General features: G+C 40.3%; 1 protein-coding gene across 1 annotated transcript in view; it reads left to right on the top strand.

Moving 5' to 3' along the window:
• DNAAF9 (dynein axonemal assembly factor 9) overlaps positions 1-25,807 on the top strand; it is a 124,200-nt gene that overhangs the window by 47,023 nt on the left and 51,370 nt on the right. Inside the window, exons 8-20 of the mRNA XM_090035105.1 lie at positions 1,796-1,894; positions 2,502-2,557; positions 5,099-5,234; positions 6,896-6,977; positions 11,105-11,141; positions 15,268-15,355; positions 16,245-16,321; positions 16,671-16,715; positions 17,158-17,203; positions 19,203-19,314; positions 21,250-21,320; positions 22,004-22,054; positions 23,569-23,656. Of these exons, the coding sequence (XP_089891231.1) occupies positions 1,796-1,894; positions 2,502-2,557; positions 5,099-5,234; positions 6,896-6,977; positions 11,105-11,141; positions 15,268-15,355; positions 16,245-16,321; positions 16,671-16,715; positions 17,158-17,203; positions 19,203-19,314; positions 21,250-21,320; positions 22,004-22,054; positions 23,569-23,656 (988 nt within the window). The remainder of the gene's footprint in view (positions 1-1,795; positions 1,895-2,501; positions 2,558-5,098; positions 5,235-6,895; positions 6,978-11,104; positions 11,142-15,267; positions 15,356-16,244; positions 16,322-16,670; positions 16,716-17,157; positions 17,204-19,202; positions 19,315-21,249; positions 21,321-22,003; positions 22,055-23,568; positions 23,657-25,807) is intronic.

The following is a 25,807-nucleotide window of genomic DNA, read 5'->3' as shown; positions in this document are numbered from 1 at the left end:
TGTCTCACAAGCAGACAAAATACCAAGTGGATTTAAATCTGGAGTAAATAGTATAGCAACTTGCTAGAAAAAACTAATAAAAGTAATGGTTGGTTATTCTACCCTAGAAAGCCAATATCTTATGTGGAAGACACTCTCTCTGTTGGTCTTAGTTGTTCTAACTAATCGGAAGTTTCTTTTATAAGATAAACTCATTTTCTTCAGAATAGATTCACCTTATTCTGTAATAATAAGGTTTTTTGAGACATTAAAATGCCATGTAAAAATGCAGTTAAGGTTAGCCAGCATAACACATTTAGTCTTATACATTTATATAGCTCATTGTTAGCACTGCATTAATAAAATAGCTGTAAGTATTGTCTTCTACATAACCTTACTACTTTTTAATATGGGCCTATAACTTTTACCATTTGTGCCATGTTTAAAAGAGCTGACTGAGTCTTCATTATAATTATATTTTTAACCATGATCCTCCAGATTAATGTGTAAAAACTATGGAAAACCATCCACTGCCTTAATTTATATTATGAATAATTTTAGAGCACTTCAAAATTTTTATTGTAATTCTGTAATGCAGTACATGTGGTTTTCACACATCTGTTTCATCAGCTTGATGGAGATTTTTTTCTTTCTTTTTTTACTGTTTGCAGTTGATTTTTAACTTCTACTTCCTCAACTTATGAAATTCCTATTAATTTGTACAGATCATTCCATTTCCATTCTGTATATGCTGTTTAGTATACTCGGTGCATGTGCTTTGCTCCTCAAACCCATAGCTTTATTGGTAGAGGTGAAAGAATGTAGGAAGATTATTTTTTTAACATAATATTTAGTCACAAGAAATTACTTTTTTTCTTCTTTCTCTCTTCTCCATCTACAATCTTACTGTCTTTATTTCATGTTAGATTGTTTCAAAATGAATATTTAGGAATAAATCTTTCTCTCCTTTATTTTGAGTCCTTTGCACAATACTTGCTTGTTGGATCACTGTTTCTGTTTACCATTTATCTCTCCTCTTGAGTGAAATTAAAACCAATACACTTCTAAAATTTCAGTTTATTTATATGCATACACGTGTATGTGTGTGTGTGTGTGTGTGTATAAAATAGATTTTTAAATAAAAAGAAAATTAAAAAATTAAAAAGCCTCATGTTTTTAGACTGGAATTAAGTATCCAGTCCTTAGAAGAATGCTTTCCTTAAATGAAAGGTAGATCTTCTAGTTCAGTGGGAGCCAACCTTTTCGGCAGGCATGCCACAAGTTAACACTACGCTCTCCCTAAGTGCCAAGCTGATCCACTTCTGTTTGCTTGGCTGCTGTGCTTTCTGCTCCCTCCCCTATCGGCCACTGTGCTGCCCGTCTTGGTTTGGTCTGCTGCGTGCCCCACAGAGCCTGCCTGTGTCACTTGTGGCACCATTCATATGTTGGCCACCCCTGTTGTAGTTAACATTAAGTTTTGATTGGAAAAACTTATATGTGCGTCTACATATTCATTAATGCGCTTTAGGTACTAGAAAAAGACGTATTAGCCTACTTCAATGTGTATTAGTAAAAGAACAATTGTTTTGTGATTAATTTTTTTTTCATGCACATCAAAATAAGCTAATGCACATTAAAGTGCACGTGTAGACGTGCCCAGTGTTTTTGCCAGTCTCTGAAGTGGTCATGAAACAGCAGCGTACGTAGTTGAAATGTGAATAAAACTGTTCCAGCTGTGTTAGTTGTTTATTATCTGTGAACTTAACTGCCATGCTGACAAGACGGTAGTTAATGATTTCTCCTTCACTTTCCTTAGGATTTAACATCTTTTGAACACCAGTGGACCTGCTTTTTTACTAGTTTTGATACTGAAATTCCTTTCATCTTGGAACTCTCCGAATCTCAGGCGGGGGAGGTATGCTTATTAGATGACCATTTTGAAATTCAAGATGACATTTGCCGATTCATTCGGAGAATGTTTGCAATAAACCATTGTACCTATTCCAGTGTGTAGGTTTAGGAATCCCTTCTTTCCTAATCTGTATCATGCATGCTGTCTTTAGTGTATTGTTACCATGAGTCTATCTAGTTTGATACTACTGCTACTTTCAAAATTGAGTGCCTTTTTCCCATTGATAATACATTTTTACTTGTGCCGTCTGTCTTTCTAACAGATCCAGATACATATCTGTTTAATTTAATTTTGGTAATGGGAATTATTGTATACAGCAGCCCACAGGAAAATTGGATTTTAAATTTATGACAGGTTTTACATCATTTCTGATGAGATGGGATGCATAGAGATGCTGCCATTGTATCTGCTCAATAATACTTGTCAGGGGTTCCTATTGGGTTTAATGCTTCTAATTGTGTGATTATGTATGTAGTTTGCAGGTGGGTTGGGGTTGTTCATGCTGTGTATTGAGTTCATTTCTTATTCATATCAACAGCATCTCATGCTCTGAAATCTTTTCTGTGTTCTTTTTCTTGTTTGGGTAAGCAAAATGTGTTTCTCTTTGCAGCCATTCAGGAGTTACTTCAGTCACGGAATGATTTCGAGCCATATAACAGACAACAGGTAAGTTTTGTATTCCTGCAATTTAAAGTATGACCTATCAGCGTCTTATTACTTTTATTATTTGATGTCCAGTAATAACTATTATAGCGTCATTTGGGACACTTTCCTATATTGCATGTCGTTTACAATTTTTGTATGGCGTTCTATTAATGTAGAATGTGTATTTTTATATAGAGCGGTGATACTGAGACCACAGCTCCTGAGCTGTAAGTGGAACTTACCACCTGTGGCTCATCGTTGGAAATGTTATCTGCCTGTGAGGAGCAGAGGGGAGGGGGAGGGACTGTTAATTAATTGCATGCATTGAGTGCATCTTCTTTGCAGCCATGAATAATGCAACATGTGTTATCTGTCTCTATCAGTATTAACTAATGTAGCTGTTTTCCCTTGATGTGGAATGTGACAGTGGGTAGCGGGTATATTAACAATCATTGGGATCCTATAGAAAAAAGCAGCCCTGCATCAGTGACAGTCAACAGGAGCCAGACAGGGCTGTCACTGACGCAGGGCTGCTTTTTCCTACAGGATCCAAACAATTATTTTTTTTGTACACTTAGCCTTATAGTTTCTAGGGCCGGAAGGGACCTGAGCAGATCATCTAGTCCGACCCCCCGCCATGGCAGGAAAGAATACTGGGGACAAACGACCCCAGCAAGATGTTCATCTAACCTCCATATATTTATACAGTATTCTAAAACATGGAAAAGCAAGACAATTCTAACCCAGATGTTCCACTGCCACTTTGATTTATTCTGAGCAAGATAAAATTTTGCATAGTTCATCTCAATTCAGAAGCATTCATTACATCTGAATTAATGCTCATCTTTTATCAGCCATCTCAAAATATAGTGCAAGCCATCTGAAAAAAAATAGGAATTGTAGGAATGCTCAGACTTAATGACACACCCACTGATTTAACTTACAGATCTAAATTGATTGCTGGTACTTTGTGGTAACTTGCTGTTGCCAGTTAGTGGAACACGCACACAAGCTGCCCCCCCCCCCCCCCCCCCCCCCAAATCAGAACACTCCCACAAAGTGATAGTATTACTGATGTAAGCGTAGAGCGAGGGTGCTAGACCTCTGATCTGTCGGCCAGATGTGGTCTGGAGAACCATCGTATGTGGCCCATGGGGTTTGCCATGGGTCTGGAAACTTGGCAGCGGGGGCAGTGCCATTAATACAGTCACTCTTCCCCCTGCCAAATCCCCGAACCCCATTCTCTGGGCAGCCGGTCAGAGCCAAGCTCTGCCCCCTTCCCCTGTGGGGCCAAGCCTCCCTGCTTGTGAATTGGGTCTGGGCCCATGCCCTCTTTCCCCTATGGGGCTGCACCACATCTCCACTCCCTACAGGGCCAGGCCATATCCCCTTACCTCCTTTTGCCATTGGGCCGTACCCCTTTCCCCTGTGGGGCCACATTGAGGCCTGGCCGTGTCCCCTTCTCTGCAAAGGGTTTGTTCACATCCCATTCCCCCCTTTGGGGCTGGGTAACAGCTACTTCCCCCGCCCCTGCCTTGTTCACCCTCTGGGTGAGGCTACACCCCCTTTCCTTTCCACGGGGCAGGGTCCAGCTCCTTTCCCTGTAAGGCTGCACTTGCACTTGGCCTCTGTGCCTCTTTTTCCCCTCCGAACCCAGTGTGTCTGCTGTGCCCACCCAGGTACTGTATCGGGAACACCAGCTGAATTCAGCCTGCAGACAAATCGGGCAATGCCAATCCAGCCCCCTGGACAAAAAGGTTAGGCAGCATTGGTGTAGAGGTATGAGCTACCTAGCAGCAGAAATTCAGCAGTTTCCTGGTTTTAAAAGAGAGACATTTTCCTCAATTGCAGCAAAAATGAACTCTACCTTCCAACAGGATGCTAATGGCAGGATCTCTTTTCTGCCACTTTTCCAAAACAAGGTTGATCTAGTGGCCAAACCAAAGGAAGATCTGAGCTACCATCTGAAACAACTTTTTATGGTCTTTAACTGCAACTAAGTAGTGGAGTTCAACGAACACGCTTGTCTAATACCTCTTATTCCTATTGAAGTAATCGGTAGGAGAATTTTCCTGAAATCACAAGGAGCTTGATTGGCTCCAGAGCTACCCACCCTTGAACGAACCTGCTTGTGAGTCTCTTCCAAACAGTTTCCTTCGCATACAGTAGGGAAAAGCTCGGAGGCAGCTGAAAACCTGTTCTTGAACTAGAGATATCCATAGAAACATTAGACAGAAATCAAAATTGCAAATAGGAAAGTGTAGACTCCAGTTTGTTTCTGAACACCCTGGAGGTAGATACAGAAGGTTTGATAAATATTTAATGACCTAATCTTATCTTCAGTTAATTCAATATGCTTTTTTTTTTTTTTTTTGTTCTCTCTCTTTCTAACAACAGGTGTTTTTTCCATTTGATTCTTCAGGTGTGCTGCTGTTAGACTTCTATTATTACACTCTGTTTTAATGAGAATGCCAAGAAATATTGTGAATGTTTTACAAATTGATATGTGTATCAATGTCTTGAAGAAGCAGTGACAACTAGACTTTTTTTTCCTCTTTTCAGCCCGAGCAGACAACCTTTTGTGTTGTTTGGTAGCCACTCAACTAAAGAGAACCTAAACTCTGGGAACTTCAATTTTCCATCAGAAGGGCATCTAGTTCGAAACACAGGCCTGGGTGGAAGCACTGCCAAGCACATGGTGAGCCTTTAATAACGTTGATATTTTTCAAGCCATACACTTTTTACTTTGTTTCTCTGGCATTACAAAGTGCTTAATAGTGATCAATCAAATATTTAGCATACGTGTAATAAAGTAAAAATGCAAGTAAAGCACTCTGGCGTTTGCCTCTCTTTTTGTTTGGTGACAAGTTCTTGTTCCCGTGAGGCAAATCCTGCATGCGGCCTTTCCAAAGCCAAACTCCTGTTGAATTAAATGGATGCTCTGAGCATGGGGCTGTTGTACAATTAGGACTTGATAGAAAATCATTTTATGTATTAAGAAACAGTCTTTTTAAGGATCATGAGTACCTGAAAATGTTACACCCGTGTCCATTCATTGTTCGTGATGTCTTTTTTTTTTTTATACTTGCAACCTGGAGAGTCTGAATCCCCCTTGAAAGCTTGTATGTGGATTTAACTCTTCTGTTAGAATCATAAGATTCACAAAGAGGTTTTATGAAACCAGTTTCTAAAGCACCTTACACTTTCTGTAGTATTGAAATGTATTTTACTAAATAGATGCAGCATTAAGGTGTTCAAACTGTTTGCATATATATTGAAGCAACCAAACAGACTGTAAAACCCCCAAATTCTTTCAGCAATTAAAGAAGGTTACTAAGGTGAATTTTCAAAATGAACTCTTTCCATTTTCAAGTAAAACTTTGGTTTTAAAACATATCATGAGTTGGATGGCTTGTGTTCCCTGCATGGTAGTGCAACAGCTGGGGAAGCGACCCCAGGGAACACTGATCCTCTGGCTGGATGGGCTGGGTGCATCAAGAAGGTAATATGTCGTAATCTAGGAGAGGTAGTGTGCAGACTGCAGTGTTTAGTTACCCCTTGTAGCTGATCTAAGTAGGCTTTGGGAGTGTTTTGGTCCTAATTTATGCTGTTAGACTGTTGAATATAGCTTATTGCTTCAGGGAATTGGGAGCAGTGACCTGATGGTGATTTTTATGACCCTGACTGAAGAGTATTTCACAAGTCACTGTCTTACAGCTGGATGTGGGGACTCCTTGGTGCATTCCAATTGCATTAAACATAATTTTCGGTTTTACTTCCTTTGAGTCCCACATGGACACCAGTTGTACTGTTTTCTTTTTATTCCTGTAGGTGGGTAGGTTTCTAATTAGGACCATCTCTTATTTTCCACCACCAGGCGTGATGGCTTTCTGACACGGTGTCAGCCACATCATGTCAGTAAGTCTCAGAGGGCTGACAGTGGTACACTTAGAGGTATATATATATGTGTGTGTGTGTGTGTGATATTTGCTCTTAGCTCATAGGATGCAAGAAAATAGTGAGTCAAAGACCGAGTGCATGGATGGTTAATCAGGCGCTTTATTCATTAAAAGACATATTACATAAACAAACCTGGAACCGTTTTTTTAATGCACATGGAATTCAGAGCTCATCTTTTTCTTTTTCTTTTTTTTTTCAAAGACTTTTTGAGCCACATAAATGAAAACAAATATTAACATTACTTTTTTTTAATACTGGTGGTCCTATTTCATGCACTTTCTTATAGTATTTGAGTTGGTAGAAAACAAAGGCAGATTTTAGTAATTTATAGTCTGTTAGTAATGTAAAATTATGGTATATGCTATGACTTACTTGCATCTTGTTACTACTGATCCCTAGGTAGTGCAGTGTGTGTCACCAAAAGGACCTCTGGCTTGTTCAAGGACCTATTTTTTTGGAACCACTTACATTCCTTATCTGGGTAAGTGTTTTTTAATATTATCTTGAAGTAGTTAAGGGACTTCTCTTTTTTGATTAGCTTTATGGGGCAAATAGATGTTATACCACATTTAAATATTTTTATTGCGGCACAGGCTGAAAGGGAATAGATGTCCTTGCCTCTTGTTGCACTCCAATTGCCCCAAAATATTTGTGAGACCAAGCTTAGTCACTGTGAACCTGAATCGAGGAGAATGTTTGTTCACTTTCTTGTGTATCCCAGGAAGTTGTGTACCCTGATCCAGATTTGTGTTTCCAAGCAGTGAAACCCCGGGGGTGTTCCTCCGCTTACAGAACTGTCCTCTGGGTCAGGGCATAGTATCTGGGGCTGTTTTCCTGCACAATCAAGTCTGGGAAGTCCCAGGAGTGGCAGGAGCCTGACCCTGCAGAACACTGGCCCTAATAACATCTATTTAGGGACTAAATAGATGTCCCAGGATAACAGCTATCCTGGGACGCATCCTGGCACAGCTGATGCCTCAACAAAAATTATATCTGTTTTTTATCTTTAATGGTTTAACAACTGCTTTATTGCTTGTAGAGCGACTGAAAGCATATAGAATTTGATGCCCTAAAGAGGTTCACTAATTTTAAAATTCCCAGAGAGGAGAAACTTTAGAGAGACAACAGAAAACATACTTAATCCGCACTTCATACAGCAAGGAGCCTCCTGTATAAGGAGGCCTATCTGAGCTTGTGCTTTTCACGTACATCTGTTTTACTAAGATATTTCAGATGTTCTTATGTAATGCTCCGGAAGTGTTGGGAAAATAGACATAAACTCAACGTGGAACATGGGAAAACTTTCAAAGAGGATGTTTGTAGCCTATGATAGTGTGGTACAGAGATACCTGAATGTCTCTTAAAGTTCTTCTGATACCTGAACCAATATAGAAGTGTTAGTACAGCTCTCATGAACTGAATTAGGCTAAACTCTAGTTAATTTTTGGCACCAGAGAGAATGCAAATAATTCTCAGGCAATCTTGATTGCAGGGAAGGGTGTGGTATTGGAACAATGGGAAATAATGTTGTAGCAGCACATTATTGCACAGGTAAGTTTACCCAGAGTTTGCTGTGCAAACACAGTCCTCCAAGTTAGAAACAAGTTTCAATTGTATTACAAACTGGTTTGTAGGAAAACAAGGATTATGTGAACATTATTGCTGTAACAAAGGCAATCCTTTATGTTATTCTTAATGATATGAGACAGCCAAACAGGATCTTGGTGATAACATGGTGGAGTAACTTTTCATATCAGCTGCATTCTTTTTGCATACAGTCATAGCTCTTACTAGAAAAACTTTTGTCTGCAGGAGTTCTGGAAGATGATTTAACCATGTTTACCCTGTTTAGAAGTGTGACGTAAGCTGAAACAACTTGAATAATCTACTTCAGTGATGTTTAACCTGCAAGGCCATGTCACCTGGCCCATGGGTCTCCACACGGGTCCAAAAGTTTGACAATGGGGGGAGTGTTACTTCGCAGGAGAGAAGCTGCAGTTTTCTTGACCAGTGGGTTGAATCTGGTGCACGGGGTTGCACTACATGTGGTATTGGGCCCATGTGCACAACAGGCCAGCACGTTGAGTTGCGCCTGTGGATCAGCCCACGTACTGACCCTGAGCTCCAGATCCAGCCTGTAGTCTGGGCCCGCACCATTCATCCAGCCGGTGGGGTCAGAAGGTTGAGCATCAGTGATCTACTTAAAATAGGCTCATGATCCAAATGGCCAAAAAAGGATTAGGTTTGCCTAAGTGTATTTTCCAAAAATGTTCTGGCATCTGCAGTCTTGCACTTAGAATCTCCATCTCTAGAAACTTTCTAGAGCAGATTAGACAGATGCCTTACTGGGATGGTGTAGGCAGGGATGATCCTGCCTTGAACAGGGGGCTGGACAAGATGATTTCCTCGTAGCCCGTCTTCCCTATGTGTCATCTACTAACCGCCCCACCTTCTTATTTTTGGACTCATTAAATACAGATAATATATGGGGAAATCCATCTTCACAACAGGAAATTTTAGTAAAAGATGGAAAGTTACATCCTATCTTTCCATTTAAACTTCTGTGAATAAAAAGATAATTAAGATACAGTGCTCTCTCTCCAACATAAACCATGCCATAAAATCACTTCACTATATTAAAATGTAAATCATTCAGAAAGTGAGTGGATTGGTTTGTCTAAGAGATCCTTAGAGATGATTTAATGAGTCATTTCAAAGATTCATTAAACAGTCTTATGAATAACTATGCCTTGAAATGTATTTCTTTTATAGCTAGGGACAGAGAGCCTACATTGCCATCACCATAAACATTTACTCTTATATGTGGAACCAATTTTATTATAATTGGGACTTGAGCATTAAATACACAAAGAGCCTATGGCCCCTTGCTGTATGAAGTGTGGATTAAGTGTGTTTTTTGTTTTCTCTCTAATGTTTCTCCTCTCCGGGAATTTTAAAATTAGTGAACCTCTTTGGGGCAGGTATTTTGATACATGTTGCTTAATGATCTTTGGTGGGGGGAGTGGGAGAGAGCTATGCATCTGAAAAAGATTGTAAAGAAGAGCAGCTTTAACTTTCCCAAATTTAAAAAAAAAAACTTTACTATTTTATCAACTTGCTAGATCTGCAGCTGTGTGTTTTGTGTTTTTTTTTTTTTTTTAGTGTATTTTTCTATTATCTTATAAAAGGAAAAGACAATTCTTTGCTTTTGATCAGTGGAGGGATTGAAGTGGTCATTAGTCAAAAAGATAAGGATCTTCATATTAATCTGGCTGTTAACTTTTACCGTGAGCCAAACTGAACATTTATAGAGGAGCCCCTCAGAACTTTTTATGTGCTGGTAAAGATTTGTGAGCTAATGTGTGATCCACACAATGGCAGGAGGCAAAATTGTGGCATCTTGAATCTGATCCCATCAGGCCTTATTGCCAGTGCAGGGGGAGCCCAATTCAGGGCTCCCCCTGCACTGGCAAGAAGTAGAGTCCCGTGACTAGGAGCCCCCTCAGCTAAAGGCGCATCCCATGCATCACCGCAGCTAGGAGACTGCAGCTGCTGGGCAATAGGGTGCCCCTGAAGCCAGGAGCCCTGTTAGCTGGGAGCCTCCAGGTTTGGGGATCCATTTGCCCTGCCACCCATCTGGGAGCACCAGTCTGCCACAAGGGCCCCTGGCCACACATTCAGTTAATGGTGTGATAGGAAACCACTACAAAGTTCTCATGCACACTTCATACCTTATTCCTCTTTTTAGCACACCATTCATTAACTTATTGAGTGTGTGGCCAGGTGACCACTTACGGCATGGTTAACTGGTTATCATGCCTTAACTGTAATATGTAGATGGGGCCTGAAGGCTTGGAATTTATGCATGTGAACAAACCCAGGGAAGTCGGCTGGACTTCTCGCTTGTGAAAAGTAAAGCACATGCATGCTCAGGATTGGCATCTCTGGCAAATTGTTTTTCAGACCCATATATTTCCAAGATCTTAAATTTATTTGCACACCTAAATTTGGCAGGGGAGATGAACGTGACCCAAGTGCTTCAGCATTATCCCTGTTTCATTAAGAATAGCTTTTTAAAATATGGTTTATGGCAGTTTGTAGTGCTGTGAAGTCTTTTTACTCACTTTTCACAGTGCTTTTAAGGTGCTTGAAGTACTATAAATGTTTGTCCATACCTTAAGTGGCCTAATTTCCCACCCTCACCAAGGTATTGACCCTCCCGCAGCTCTTAATTTAAAATGCCTATATTAATTTGGAAGTGTACCGATTACTGATGGGAATTTGGGAATTTAACTTTAGGCACCTAGGTGTAAGCATTTGGTTTAGTTCTCCGAGAGTTTAACAAACCCATTCATTTAAGCAGAACGTATCTGTCCTAATATGTGTACTTTTTTAATATAAAACTAGAGTTAAAAAAAATACTCTGCAAATTAATGATATATGGTAGTTGTTTAGGTTCCTGACATCCTGGTCCTGTATCTTGAAAGTAGGTATTCTTTGTATGAAGGTAATCTTTGAAAGTAGGTAATCTTTGTATGAGATTGCATGATGTGATGTACTACCATGTAAAACTAATTTGAACTATTTCACCTTTTACTTTGTGTACAGGGAATGACAATGAGATGCACAAGAAAGCTGAGCAAGTGTAAGCTAGCATTATTTTAATTTATTTTTGTTCTCTAATTCATCTTATTGTTAGTAAGTCCAAATGTTCCCTTGAGGCAGGAATAAAGCACAGGTATGTTGTTTTTCCTTTTGCAGAATATTATTTTTATTGGAGCAGATTTGTTAATCAGATGCTGACAAATAAGAAATCCAAAATATCACTAAAGATCCAAAACAGAAATTTAAAAGAAATGTTAAAGGCTTTAAAAAAAAAACAACCCCCAAAACTTAAATTTACTAATACAGAGAGATGCAGCTCTGCCCAGCCTTCTGCTTAAATTTATTAAAATCATGTATCTTTTTAAAAGAAGCATAGTAAAATTTAAGGACAGGCATATATCCTCTAATCTGATAAGCACACTGTATCTGGTAGTTTGCATTGTGCTGTAGGAATGCAGCAAAGGGTAGAGGGAAAAATTCTGCTTACACTAATTTTAAAATGAATTAGGATAAATGACCATTAAAACTTTCTTAAGCGTATATTAGTTTTCATTGACTCAGTACTCATCTGCCATCAAATAATACTTTGTCTCATTCCTTTTAGCTCTGATATTTCAAACATTGCTGTATTCTGGGCAGAGGGTTGTGGCAGTGTGGTTGAAACCCTGTTTGTGCCACACACAAACTTTCAGCACAATGTCTGGCCCCTGATTCTGCACAGCTTAAACCCAAGCAGTGAGTGTGGCTGCTGGCATGTGTTCTTTTCTTTCCTCTATTGCTGAATTTAGTGCAGAGAGAAAGGGGGAACAGCAACAGCATTCACCCCCTGGGCTCCAGAGCCATACAAAACTAGCGGCTCTGACTAGTCCTTGCCCCAAAAAGCCATGAGCTCTGAGCTTACCAGTTGAGATGGAGCTGTACCAGGAGCTCATGGTGACCAGGCAGTGAGCTCAGAGCTCTCTCTGCTGCACATGCACAACCAAAATGTGGGGGAAGAAAGTACTCCTCCTCCCTCTTCCCCCATTCCTGGATCTGCTACCAGCTCTGGGGCTAAGTGCAGACAGTGTCACAGGCCAGCTGGGCACTGTGAGTGTATCAATTTAGTTGCAGACTGACTGAGCACTGGAACTTTATTAGCCACTGGGCTTTTTGGTTCCGGATCAAGGAGGTGATGTTGGAAAGGAAAGAAATGACAAGTTTCACTTACTAAAAGGAATGAATTTTACTTATGACAACAAAAGATAGTTTGCATATATAGTAGTTAATAAAAAGGTTAAGCTAACAAACAGACAACATAACAATACAGATTAAAATTGACAGTGATAATACAACAGATAAAGAAATTAACCAAGAATTCCCACTTGGTTAGTAACTTATCGATAGTCCCTTGGTTAGAAGATTCATGTCAAGTTGAATCAGCGAAGTCATCTCTGAACTGGGCTGCCCAAAGGAGAACCGGTGGAGGCCCCTCAGTTAGGATCTGGTCCTTGCTCTCACAGGGAGTAAGAGAGATCCGTGGGTGTATGGGACAGCAATGACCCTTCTGTTCCGTCCTTCCCGAGGGTTATGATGATTTGTGTGTTCTTTTATATTCTAATTATGCTAATTTTTAGTAATGTAGCCATTCATAATATTGCTTTATAGCTGTTATCCTATGGGGTTAGAAGGTGTTAGAAATTATTATGATAAGTTACTGCCCAAGCTTGGGTTTATCCAATAAGCAAATTGTAACACAGCATCTTCAGGTTTGAAATTAACATTACCTCGCCCAAATCCAGCCCCTTCAAAACTCTCTGGCTATGCTTTTTTGAGATATCCAGTACATTTTAAGACAGGACAAGCTAGGCAGTTGAATCCAGTTTTTATCACCATCAAGGCTAAATTCTGAGCAAGAAAGAAGTATTAGGTTAACTAATTTCATAGCTATAGCTTTGTCTTTGAGACCTAGCCGGTCCCACACACAGTTACAAGTTACATTTTTAGGTTACAAAAATACAAGCTTCATATTGGACAAAAAGTTCCAAATGCCTCCAAGAAGCACATATTTATTGCTTATTAATTTTTTTGGTTTTGGCCATCACAAGACAGTCAAAAAGCCCGAGGCTGAATCAATTCAGTCTGCAGGTTAGTTTAAACTACAGAGATTAAACTGAGAAACAACTGGATAGACATTCACTTTTGATTCAGGAAATGCAGCCACGTACCTGCAGAGCACAGCTCTCTGGCATATAGCCAGTATGGGCTGTGTGTTTGCTGCTTCTTCCTGCCCCATAGGTCTCTGGGATTTGCCATTCAGAATCCCAGCAGCAGGACTCGCAGGGTTGCTCATCCCTTCCTCTCTTGCTTCCAGGTGCCTCTGGGATTTGTAGTCCACAGTTGAAGCCAGCACTAAATAAACCAGGCCAGGGCAGCTCTGTACTTGGGGGAAGAGTGGGGGTTTGCCTGCCCCCCACAACCCTTCTCTGCTGGAGCAGACAGCACAGTGCACAGCTGCCAAGCATGCTGGAGGGCTGTGATTTAACTTGAACCAGGAAAGGGTTTGGGACAGAAATTGCATAAACCGGTTTGACCCAAATCAGTTAAGTCTAATACTACATTCAACCAGGTTTATCACAAACCAGTTTTTGCTCACTTAAACCGGTTTATGTGTAACTTCTGTCCCTAGCCTGGTGTATTGTTGGTGCCCTGGAGAGCCTCACCAGCAATGGCATGACCTTTTTGTGTGCCACTTTCAGCTTCTTGATGCCCACTCTTCTGCATTCCCTGAAACAGTCTCAAACAGCCGTTACATACAGCTCTCTGTCTTTATTGTTTCCCCTCTGATTTTTGACGTCCTAGACCTTTCTTTATAGAGATGATCTTCCTCATGAGATATGATAACTTTAGAAGCCTTTTTGTACTCCCTGTGGGGTGAGACATTTCCTGCCAGACACAAGCCTAGTTGACAGGTTGAGAAAATAGAGATTTGACAGCAAAAACAATAATGGTGACATTTTATGCTGTATATTAGTGACTAGGAAAACAAGTTCACCATTCACTGTGAACACAATGAATGCAAAACTATTAACATAAAGTAGAACATTATTGTTTGCCAGATAAATACTCCTGAGGACCTAAGAGAACTGTCTCTTTGTTATCCTTTGTTCTTTGTAAAGAAAAGCCCCATTTAGTGTTTTATGCATAACATATTTTTGGGATTAGTCCAGAATTTTGAATGCCTATAATCAGAGTGTGTGGGGGGGTAGCAGCTTCTAACACTCCTTAGGAAAACATCCAAAGCAGGATGTTATTTGTGAAGCGCAGTTTAATCCCAAATTTGGCCATTTTTAATTAATGGGTATACAAGTTGTTTGGTTGGGGTTTTTTTAACACAATCCTCTAATCTGTGTGGTGCCAAGGATATGTAGGATTACATTTGTTCCTCCACGCAGAACGTTGCAGCCTGAGACTAACTTGTTTTGCAGTTTGCTATTGTAGTAATTATGCTGCATATTAAACTGCGGGTCTTCCTTGTTTTTGAGGGGCATCTCGCCAAGGTATGTGAGGAACTTGGAGAGAAAATGGGACCAGATTTGTGAGCCAGAATGGCAGTATCAGGAACACATCAAGTTGCATTGTTTTTAGTGCACTCACTTTTTCAGCTCAATGAGTGAATTTGATTTCTGTGAGAGACATCATGCAGATAAAACAAACCAGGGGAAACCCCTGCAAATCATAGACAAAACACATCCATGTGAATGTCATATTTCTAGTTCAAGTTCAGTACTGCTGTTTCCTCAGCATAGTTAGTTTGCTACAGAACAAGTAATTCCTTCCCTTGCATAGGTTAGCCCAGTATGTTTCTAGGATCTTTAGCATCTAGAACTGGGACCGTCTGCAAGACTAATCCAGGATGCAGTCTGCAAAGGGGCTTTCACTGGTTGGTAGCAGAACCTCCGTTTGACTGATTCCAGTCAATGTTTTTAAATGAATTTTAATTTTTTTATATGGGAGCAGTATTGGAGATTTTAAATGTCTACACAATTTGAAATAAGGCCTTCTGTGTGTCTTTCTCAATGGGAAACCTGCTTTATTAGAAATAGGAAACATTGACTTTTTTTTTCTACTCGGTTAACTGCAGTAACCAATATCTTGTTAATACCATGTCTGTATTTATTTTTTTTCAGTATGCTCTTGTCCCAAATATATGCTGCAGTGCTAAAAGCTGTACTTGCTAGCATTGAATGTTATGCTAAAACATCCAGTGAAATCAAGGTAACTAATAGCAATTCAGTATATCATAGATCAGGGCATTAGTGGCAAGGGACGGGACACTGCACTGGGCCACACTATTTGGGGACACAGGTCCCCCCAGGTTGCCCCAACCATACAGTTCTCCTTTCAGCTCCACCTCCCCCCTCTACTCCCTGTTGTACCATGCACACAGCACCCTTTCTTAACCTTCAGCTCCATGCAGGCTCCCCCGTGGCAGCTGGCCACGCAGGTAGTCAGGCCGCTGGCTCGCCCAGCACCACAAGCTGGCTGTGCTGTTTCCTTGCCCCTTGGAGTGTGGGCATGTGGCAGAAGCCAGAACAGGGAGGAAGAGCCCCTGAGGCCTGGGCTGCTGCAGCAGCTGAGTGGGGAACCTGGGAGGCTGCATGCTAATACTTCCGCTGCCAGGTGGAAAGCCCCATCATAAATGTCAATTTAAACAACTTAAACAAAACTTCTGTCAGTCCTGTTTGCCATGTTGTCGTGCATATAAGCATTTAAAGTGAAGGCCTTTTGCTTCCTTTGCTTTAATTTTGTTTTTAAATTTTGGAGGTTATCTGATATGGCTAGAACAAATTGCTGTTGATGCAAATGAAGTTGGTACATTGCCCTTAGTGAATCTGAGATGTCTGTTTTAATTGGCTCTTTTTCAAAGTATAAAAGATTTTTATACGTGCTGTGCCGAAGTGTCTCGACTTTCTAGCAAGAAGAATATTACAATTACGTTGGTTAATAAGCCCAGGTAGCTAATAGTTTGGTGCATCTTTAATATTTTGCAGTAATGTTTGGGTTATGGTCTTTGTTCAAGGTATGCATGCTCCTCAATGTTAAGAATTCTGTAATCTCGATAATTTTGCAGGGATGGAAAAAGACTTTTTTTTTCCTTTTGCAGGCAAGGGAAACAGCAGAAGAGAATCTTCTATCCATGCTAGATTTGTTTAATTTAACACAATTCAAAACTGCATTATGGTAGGTATTTTCAGTTATGTAGTGATGTACTTAAAACAAGTGAAACAGCATCAGATATATTTGCCTAACCCTGATCTCCATCCCCAGGCCCCCTCCCCTGCACCCTGAGAAATCACACTTAAGCACTTTTATTTTTTTTAATTTGGCCCATAAACTACTTAAATAATGGGAAACTGTGTTGTTGCATTAAAAAGATTAGTACAATAATTATTTTATTCTTCCCCTTCATGTTGTTCCTGCTTGGAAAGTCATTTTGGCTTTGAAACCGATCTGAATTGTTAGTAGATAATAATAGTAGATCTTCAATACAGATATATTTTCATTAATTACTCTTTCTTTATATCCATAGTTCCAAGATAGCTTTTCAGATTCAAGCCGTGAATAATCATGGAAGGTCAGTCTCATCGTCATCTTTTTCATATGGAAAAAGTAGTTATCTTAATGTTAGTTAAACAAAGACTAAACGTTTTTTCCTTTGTATAACAAACCACACCCTTTTTCTTTCTGCAGATTTATATTTCTGTAGAATTTCAGTGTCATTTGAAAAATAAAACAGTTTTGGCAGAGCATCTCTGGGGCAGCATGAACTCATTCAGAATTCTCTTTTTTTTCTTTTTTTTTTTTCTTTTTTTTTTAAATAAATGCTTTTTGAACAAGGTTGTCTTCTCAAACTTGTCATCTTACCATGCTGTCTAAAACCCAGTTGTTGCTTAACTAACTAAAATGCTCCGGAAAGTGTTTATTACAATCTGAAATGGTCACTCTGAGTGCATGTTGTGAACTCTCACTTAACAGTGGCTAATTTTTTTAAATATTCAAATATTATTTTGTTTTAGAATTATTCCATTGGACAATGAGGATAGCCTTTATCTGGTTAAAACTGTAAGTAGCGTTTCTCAGTTCTGCGACAAATGTCTGGGCTGTTTTATGTCCAAGTATAGTAGTGTTTTCTCTTTATAGTTGGGAATTGCTGTAAGTAAAAATACATGGCCTTCTTTAAAAATAATCACTTGAGATTGCAAGCTGTGGAGAGCTGGCAGACAGCTGGAATGTCTACAGTTTATAGCGCCTGCCTTATGGATGCAAAAATGGGTAGCAAGATGTTTTTTTGACATTTCCTTTTCCCCTAATGAAGTTTTGGAGCTTAGCCCAGTGGTTGAGACAAGGGGAACTGTGTGTTGGGAGTCCCATATTTGATCTGAGCTAACCTTAATTGTCTTCATTATATTTGTCTGGTCGCAGGGAAATCGTCTCTATGGAGCAGACAAACCTTAAAACAAAAGCTTCTGTGCCAGGCATGATCATGTACACTTTGCTTTTCTGTGTACCTTTGTCTTTTGATCTGGAAGCAGTGTAGTTGTGAGGAGCAGTGCTAATTAGTTGGCATGCAGTGCTTTCCTGCTAGCCTGCTATTCTTGATTCAGGTGGCAGCTTGTGACCAGCAAAGCAAAATGTTTTGGCGCCCCATTGCCTAGCATGGTAAAAGCTTGAAGAATAGATGTGTTCCTAACATCTTCATCCATAAAGTAGAACAGTGCATTCTTACTTTGAAGCTCTTTTTAAGGGCTGTATTTTATTAAGGCTAGGGTTATAAAGTGTTAAAAAGGCTTTCTCATCTCCTGGGAAAGAATGAAGGCCTGGAAGTTAAAGCCAGCTACTTTCTAAGTGAAAATAAAGCACAAATGTTTAACAATGATGGTAAACTCTCATTAGGTAATTTTCAAAGGGAAGTGTTGGATTTTCTTTTCACTGATGCACTCAAAAACAAGAAATGCCATGTCTTTTATTGGAAATGGCAGCAGAAGGCTGGAAGGTGTCACATGTTTTGAGTCCCATCCCTTGCAATTGTAGGCAGCCATGTGCCACAGGAATATCTGCTCTGAACCCTCCAGCACCCCTTACCCACAAGGGACACTATAACCCATGCCCTCCCTCTCTTAGTGTTACAGGAAGAGGGAAAGAGGGTTGGTTAAAATCATATGGGCATATTTAACTTGAGGTATTAGAGCAAACCACACAATACAACAAAAGGCAGAAAATCTTCTATAGTCCTTGTTGTTTTGACCTAGGTATAGATTGCTTCTTAGCTCCAAATCTGAATACAGGAGCAAGACGCAAAAGCCACATACCTGGGCAATTTCTTAGTACTTTCCTGCTGCAACAGCAGTATGGAGTTATAAATTTTACTACTTAAATTCAAAGGGTTTTGACTTTGAAATTTTTACTGACTTATATCAGCATCATATAATATTGGGTAAAAATTGGTACCATAAACTGACTTATCGTGCAGTTGATATAGTCATTACTTACTACTGGTCCTAAAGATTTTTTTTTCTTTTAGATCTCTTTATTCCATATAAGCACAAGTGGGAGAGCCATGTGATGTTAGATATATCATTGGGTACAGTCCTGGTTGCATTTAATAAAGAGAAAAGTTTGATATATATATATATATATTTTTAAAGACTTATTTTATTTTGATCTATTAACATTCACCTTATTAATTAGATTGCTTTATCAGTATTGAAAGAACTCTTTAGTTCTCAATATAATACAAGATAGCTTTTATGTCATGTACTAGTTAGTCTGAAGTAGTACATGTGCATATAAATATATGCTGAGTGAATACAAAGATCATATTTGGAAAATTGAAAACCATTTGAAACTTGATGGAGTTTTGAACTCTGGGTTTCATAAGATCAGGACCCTATTGCACTAGTAAAATCCTTGGCTCTTTTATTTCTGTGTGTAATGTGGAAGTATAATATTTAAAACAACTAAAACTTTTGTGAAATCTGTTCTTGCTGTATTCGAAACATTGGAATCTAATAAAAGGCTCCTCTGCTTCGTCTCCCTCCCCCTTCCCACCAATTTGCTCTAGGCGGCTATGACCATATATGACATCCCAGATTTGCTAGGCGGAAGGGGATGCTTGGGATCTGTAGCCTTTTCAGAATCATTTCTAACAACCCAAATATGTGTGAAAGAGAAAGGTAACTATCTCCGCGTTACTGTCAAGCTGTAATGTGCATATTGCTATTCTCTGAATTTGTTTTTGCATATTTGTAATGTAGCAAAATGCTCTCTTTCAATATTGTTCCTACCACCAATTATATGTTGAAGTTATTAGTAATGATCTCATGTGCAGTGTTAGTTGACTAGCAGTCTAAATCATCCAATTGGTTATTTTATAGACAGAAGTTTTGTCTCTCTGCATCCAATCTAAAAGCCTTGTTTCACTTTGGTAGGATTACGTGACAAAATCTCTTCGTCCTACTGAATATTTACTTGTTGCTTCTATTTGTTGCTTTTCACAATTAAAAAAAAAAACAACAAAAAACATTTTTCTTTACATTTCCTAAAGCACTACTTTGTCTTGAATAGAAATCAGTAAATAAACTAAAAAGGAAATGGATGCAACTTTGCTTTTGGAATAGAATTTTTCCTGAAATACACAATAGAGGGTAACCTTCAAGTAGCTTTAAACCCCATTAGATGTTTTCTACAGTGCTGAAGTGAAGAAAACCACTTAACTGCCAAGGTTTTGTGTGTTGTCTATGTATAGGAATTCTTAAAATACTTGGTCTCTTAAAGATGTGCTCAAGGCAGAGGTTGTAGCCAAGAGTGGAACACAGCATCACAATCTTGAACGATGGAGTGGGAGAGGAAGGACTGAGAGGGGAGACAGTTATCTGACACTTGGTGGTTTTTAAATAATTTTTAAAAACACCTGATACCAACTGTATGTAAAAGGTGTCACTGAATTTGGGGTCAAACTTTGAGAAAGTGGATGAGCTGGGGAGACGAGGCAAGAAAGAGTTGAGGAATAAAGTAACATGTTGAGGTCAGGTGGGTTTTTTTGGGCCAGTGTGGGAGAATCAGCAGCTGAAGAGCAGAGATACACAGGCATGGAAGAAAGCCTAGAGAGAAACTGGGCTGCTCATTACTGTTGAGCTGAATTTTATATAGGTTTCCCTCGCTTTATGCTGTACATGCATTCCTGGAAAACAGTGCATAACTCAAATTCGTATAAAAGGAACCTGCTTTCCAGTGTAACACATAGGGATACGTTCCAAGACCTTGACTGTACTGACACCTGCACCGCTTCCGGGGCAGCTGCAGCTCCAGAAGCACGGGCACCAGCTGCCCTGAGCAGTAGCCGCAGGCACTGCTGCCAGGTGGCTTCATGGCTTACAGCTTCCGGGGTGCTGATGGGACCTGGCTGGGGTACAGGGGCCGGTGCTGCAGAGGAGCCAGGACCAGGGCTGTCCCTGGGCTGGGAGCTTCACAGTGGTGCTGCCCACATGCCGCCCCTCACATGCAGCACTGGTGCTGGGGTGGGGGAGCCCCCTGCACTCTGGACAAGCTGCTCAGGCTCCAATTGTCCTATCATCTGGCCTGGCTGTGGACCTGCTCCCTGTAGTCCCTGCCCCTGCCTGTGCCCCCCTCCCTCCCTCACTGCAGGGGCGTCAGTCTGCCCGTTCGCCCTCCCCCACAGACTTACCTGCTGGGGCGGTGTGCATGCACCCACAACACACCTCACAAAGCAGCTGACTGCAAGTTTCTACCACACCGATCCCATAAGAGTTAAATTACCTTGCATATAACTAATTTCTGGTATAAAAAGGGTCATCGCATAAGAGTGAATTTGCACATACAGAGCCCCCATACAGCAAGGGAAACCTGTAGTATTTATCATGGTTTTGTTACAGTATAAAAAAGATGGGATATTTCTGTCTTAAGAAATTAAGTGTAAGAAAACCCTTATTTTTGGGGATTGATTATTGTATAAGTAAAGTTAACAGGAACTTGTAAACCTCAGTATCAGCAAAAGTGTAGACCAAAAAAGCAGTTAAACTTATTAAATAAAATATGTACACAATATAGACGCATGGTTTTTATTCTGATTTTCATTTGCTTTCCTGCAGATGGCAGTATTAATACAGAAACCAACTACATCATTTTGACTGCAGCTATCCCAAGATACGCTTCTTGGTTGGTTAGTATAATACATCTTAAATATTCCAAGTCATTTTGTATAGACGCAAACCACTGGAAAAAGAAATCTGTTAAGATGTATAAGTAAAAACCACTGATATTACTAAAGTAAATATTAAAATGGTATTCTGCAGTTCTGTGTTTAATTAAACTTATTGGTAAGCGATGCTAATATAAATGGGCTTATCAAAGAGCCATAGAGAAGTAGGAGTTCCAGTTACTTTATGTCAATTTTAAGTGTGGTTGTTGTCACTGTGCAAGTGTTATCTGACTGTGTAAGCCTGATCATTTTTTTTTCTGTTTTCAAAGCCCTTTATAATATTTAACGAAATTCATGCATTTTTTAACACCAGGTACTATAAGACCCCCAGTGAAAATCAGATGAAGGGAGTTTTTCCCTATCCTCCTCCTATTTTTAAAGGCTGCTTTAATATACATGTTAGGGTTATATTGGGGGCCATTTTGTTCTCTGTAGCAGCACAGAATTGCAAGGATGCAAAAGGGTCTTAAAGAACTTAGCTTTACGGTTTAAATACCCCTTGTCACCTAGTATTGTCATTTAAAGCTGCATAAAGAACACATGTTTATCATGAATGTCAAGCAATTTTTTTTTTATTGAAGCGATTTTAAAAGCAAACCAATTAATCTGAAGTGAGCATAAATGGAAAATATTTTTAACTGCAGGTTGAAGATAGTGATGTGAAACTGTCTGAAAGAGCACAGCAAATTGTGAAGGTGCGTGATATGATTTCTAAATGCAAATTGAAGGTAAACTTAAATATTTAGTTAAAACTTAAGGGCATTTATACACATACCTTTTTGCACTGCGATACGTCGGAGCAGATTCGATGCATTTTAGTTCAAAAGCATGCCGCTGCCATTTTCTCAGCACTGATGCGCATTTCTCCATTTATACAAATGCAAGCTCTGGGCACTTTTTAAAAGTGCCCAGAGACATGGCGTAAATGTGTGACCAATTGCCCTCTGGTTACTTTCATTCCAAAATTACATGTCATGTTATGGACTTGTTTTTGATACTCCCCTGCCTTTTTTTTTTCTTATCTCTCGTAAAAGAACAGTGTAGAAACTCAAGGTGGTGTCATTGAGTGAGATGGGTTCAGTGTTGGATTTTTTTTTTTTAAATTCAAAGCAGCTAAAACCCAATAGACTTGCACAAGAAGGCTTTATTATGCAAAGCACCTTGGGTGCTTGTAGACGTTCCTGGAGGCTGCTCCAATGTGCTGTAATTACAGTGCATCAGAGCAGACTAGTTTAATTGAGTCTGGTGGAGCATGCTAATTAGCACACTCCAGCCAGCCTCTGTATCTTGTGCATCAGCATCCCCGTGCTTCAAAATGGCAGTGGGGGTGCTTTAACTGAAGACCATCAAGCTGTTAGTTGGGGAGTCCCCACCCCACCATTTTGAAGTGTGGGGGACACTGATATATGGGACACTGCAGGCACTTTTAGAGTGGCTTTTGGAACCACTCTAATTAGAAAGATGACCGTTCCCCTTCCCCCCGCCCCCACACTCCCCACCCGACCCCTGGACCACGTGTAAAAACACCCCTTGATTTTACATAACTAGTCAAGCAGTAACATGATCAAAAACATGCATTGGAAATACCAATACTAATATGCATTCAGCTGTGTCTTTACTTCAGTTGTACAGATAAAATAAGAGATTACTTTAAGACCTATTGAGAATGATCTGGTGTCTGGAAACTTCCCAAACTACAGGCATCACACTTGTGAAGTAATTTGCATTTGAGAAGTCTTCAGTATAAGTAAATTCTTGACTCTTCCCCCCACCTTTTGTTAAGCTGTAAAAATCACTGTGTTTGGTAAACTAGCAGTGTAAAAAGAAAGCTAAAACATGTCTCGTCCATGTGAAAATAATTTTGGAATCAAATGGCTGTTTTAATTTGCAAAAACAGGCATCAGGCAAATGAACTAACCTTAAAAAGGACATTTCTGACAAGTTGTCAAGATTTACATGGATTCTTTTTTTCAGTATATGATTATCAGGCACATTAATTACAGTTACCAGAAACACCATTCCTCTGTTTCAGTCCTGACTTCCTAACACTTCTTTCTTTAAGTGTTTGACAGATACTCTAAAACTCCTTTTACTGTGTTTGTAGAGTCATTTCCTGGCACGAAGACAGTTGCAGGCCAAACTGTTTCCTTCTAGCAGTAATTGTGAACCCACCTATGAAGGTACTATAAAAAACTGTTTTCTTCTTCAGGAAGATGAATCCTTCCTGGGTACTTTTCTCACAGGAGGTGATGGAGGATATATTTATTCTAGCAATCCAGAGACCATGCCTGAGGAAGGTGAGTTTGCTGGCAAGTGCTAAAGAAATGTTTATTTGCTTTGGTAGCTATAGCACTGTAAGACAGATAAATCATGTAGTGAAAGAAGTCCTGCTTTAGATAAACACATTAGCCGAGGCAACCTGTATCACCGTTGGTACACTACTGCTATGCTGCTTGACCTGACAGGTTTTTTTTTTTTCTCTGGTCAGAACTCTACATTTTCTCTCTGCCTGTTGGAAATTCGTGGTATTCCCAAACTGCGTAAATCTCTTAATCTTGTTTTTGTAGAAGGTTTCTTGGAGCAGTGGAGGGACCTGCTAGCTGCAACAAAAAGCCCCTACTTTTAAGATGGAGTCTAGGAAAGACACTTTGTGATGTGGTGGCTTGCAATAGCAGGGGAATGCATTTGATTCATAGAGGTTTGGGTCAGAAGGGACCTCAACAGATTATCGAGTCTGACCCCCTGCCCTGGGCAGGAGAGAGCGCTGGGGTCAGACAGCCCCAGCCAGGTGCATGTCCAGCCTTCTCTTAAAGACCCCCAGGTAGAGGAGAGCACCTCCCTTGGACACCCATTCCAGATTCTGACAACCCTCTCCATAAAGAAGTTGTTCCTGCTGTCTAACCTGAATCTGCTGTCCGTCAGTTTGTGGCTGTTGTTCCTTGTTAGTTCAAGAGGTGCCCTGGTAAACAGCACATCTCCTATTCCTTGTTGTCTCCTCTGATGAATTTGTAGGTGGCCACAAGATCACCTCTCAGCCTTCTCTTGCAGAGGCTGAAGAGATCCAGGGCCCTCAATCTCTCCTCGTAGGGCTTTGCCTGCAGGCTCCTAACCATATGAGTAGCCCTTCTCTGGACCTCTCGAGTCTATCAACATCCTTCTTGAAGTGTGGCGCCCAAAACTGGAGGCAGTACTCCAACTGTAGCCTGACCAGTGCCACATGGAGGGGTCATACCACCTCCCTGGACCTCTCCGTGATGCATCTCCTGATGCGTGATAAAGTGTTGCCTTGTTGATCGCTTCGTCACATTGACAACTCATGTTCATCTTGGTGTCAACAATGACTCCGAGATCCCTTTCCACTGCTGTGCTGCTGAGACGGTCATCCCCCCACCTGTAAGTGTACTGGTGATTCCTTCCCCCGAGGTGTAGCACCTTGCACTTGTCTTTGTTGAACTGCATCCTATTCTATTCCGCCCATTTTTCCAACCTGTCCAGATCTGCCTGGATTCGTTGCCTACCCTCTGATGTGTTTTTACCCCATAATTTGGTATCATCTGCGAATTTGAACAGGGTGCTCTCCGTACCCTCATCTAAGTCACTGATGACCACACTGAACAGCACTGATCCAAGGACCGCGCCTTGTGGGACTCCACTGCCCACATCTTTCCAGATCAATACCGACCCATCACTACCACTCTTTGTGTGCGACTCTTAAGCCAATTTGCCACCCACCTGACTGGGTAATCCTGGAGGTCTTTTCAGTCCTTTTTTCTTTTGTTTCTTCTGAGGGCTTTTGCTACCTGGAACTTTGGTCCCTTATTTCAACCCTTTCCACCATAATCTGTATTTTTTCAGAAAAACTTTACCTTTTCATATTTCCACTAATGCTACTGCTCTTTCCCTTGCTGCTCCCCTCCCCTTCCCTCTTACTCTCCCCTGACCCTGCAAGAGTAATCCTTGATGTTCGTTTTCCATTTCAGCTCTGACTAAAACTGTTCCTTCCTAGTGACTGATGCTTCTACTCCTTGTACCTGAGCAAATGCCAGGCTGTCTTCTGTTTCATTTTTCCTGCAAGCTGTCAACTGCTGAACAAACTGACTCTCGTTTAGTGTTCAGCCGAAACAAACTTGGAATAGTCAGTGTAATGAGGCTTCATTTGTGGTGGCTTTTTTCCTGGCTTTATAGTCGATGGGGTACAGCTCAGACCAGTGTGTTAAATCTCTTGATATATAACACCACTATGTACTGCTTAAGGCACAATATATTTTTCTGCCTCAAGAACATTTTTTTCCAAGTATATGAGAGATTGAAGAACTTTATATTCCAATTCTTACCAGAAGCTGAAAGCTTGTTTGGGGAGAAGTCCTGTAGCAGTCTAGTTGCTACCAAATAGATGCTAAATAAATGCACGTGCAGAGATCTGGGTAGTATCATATGATAGACCAAGT

The sequence above is a fragment of the Crocodylus siamensis genome, chromosome 2 (genome assembly GCF_052110815.1).
Source record: "Crocodylus siamensis isolate JL-2025a chromosome 2, ASM5211081v1, whole genome shotgun sequence".
Classification (NCBI taxonomy): Eukaryota; Metazoa; Chordata; order Crocodylia; family Crocodylidae; genus Crocodylus; species Crocodylus siamensis.
This window is presented reverse-complemented; position numbering and strand designations above follow the sequence as displayed.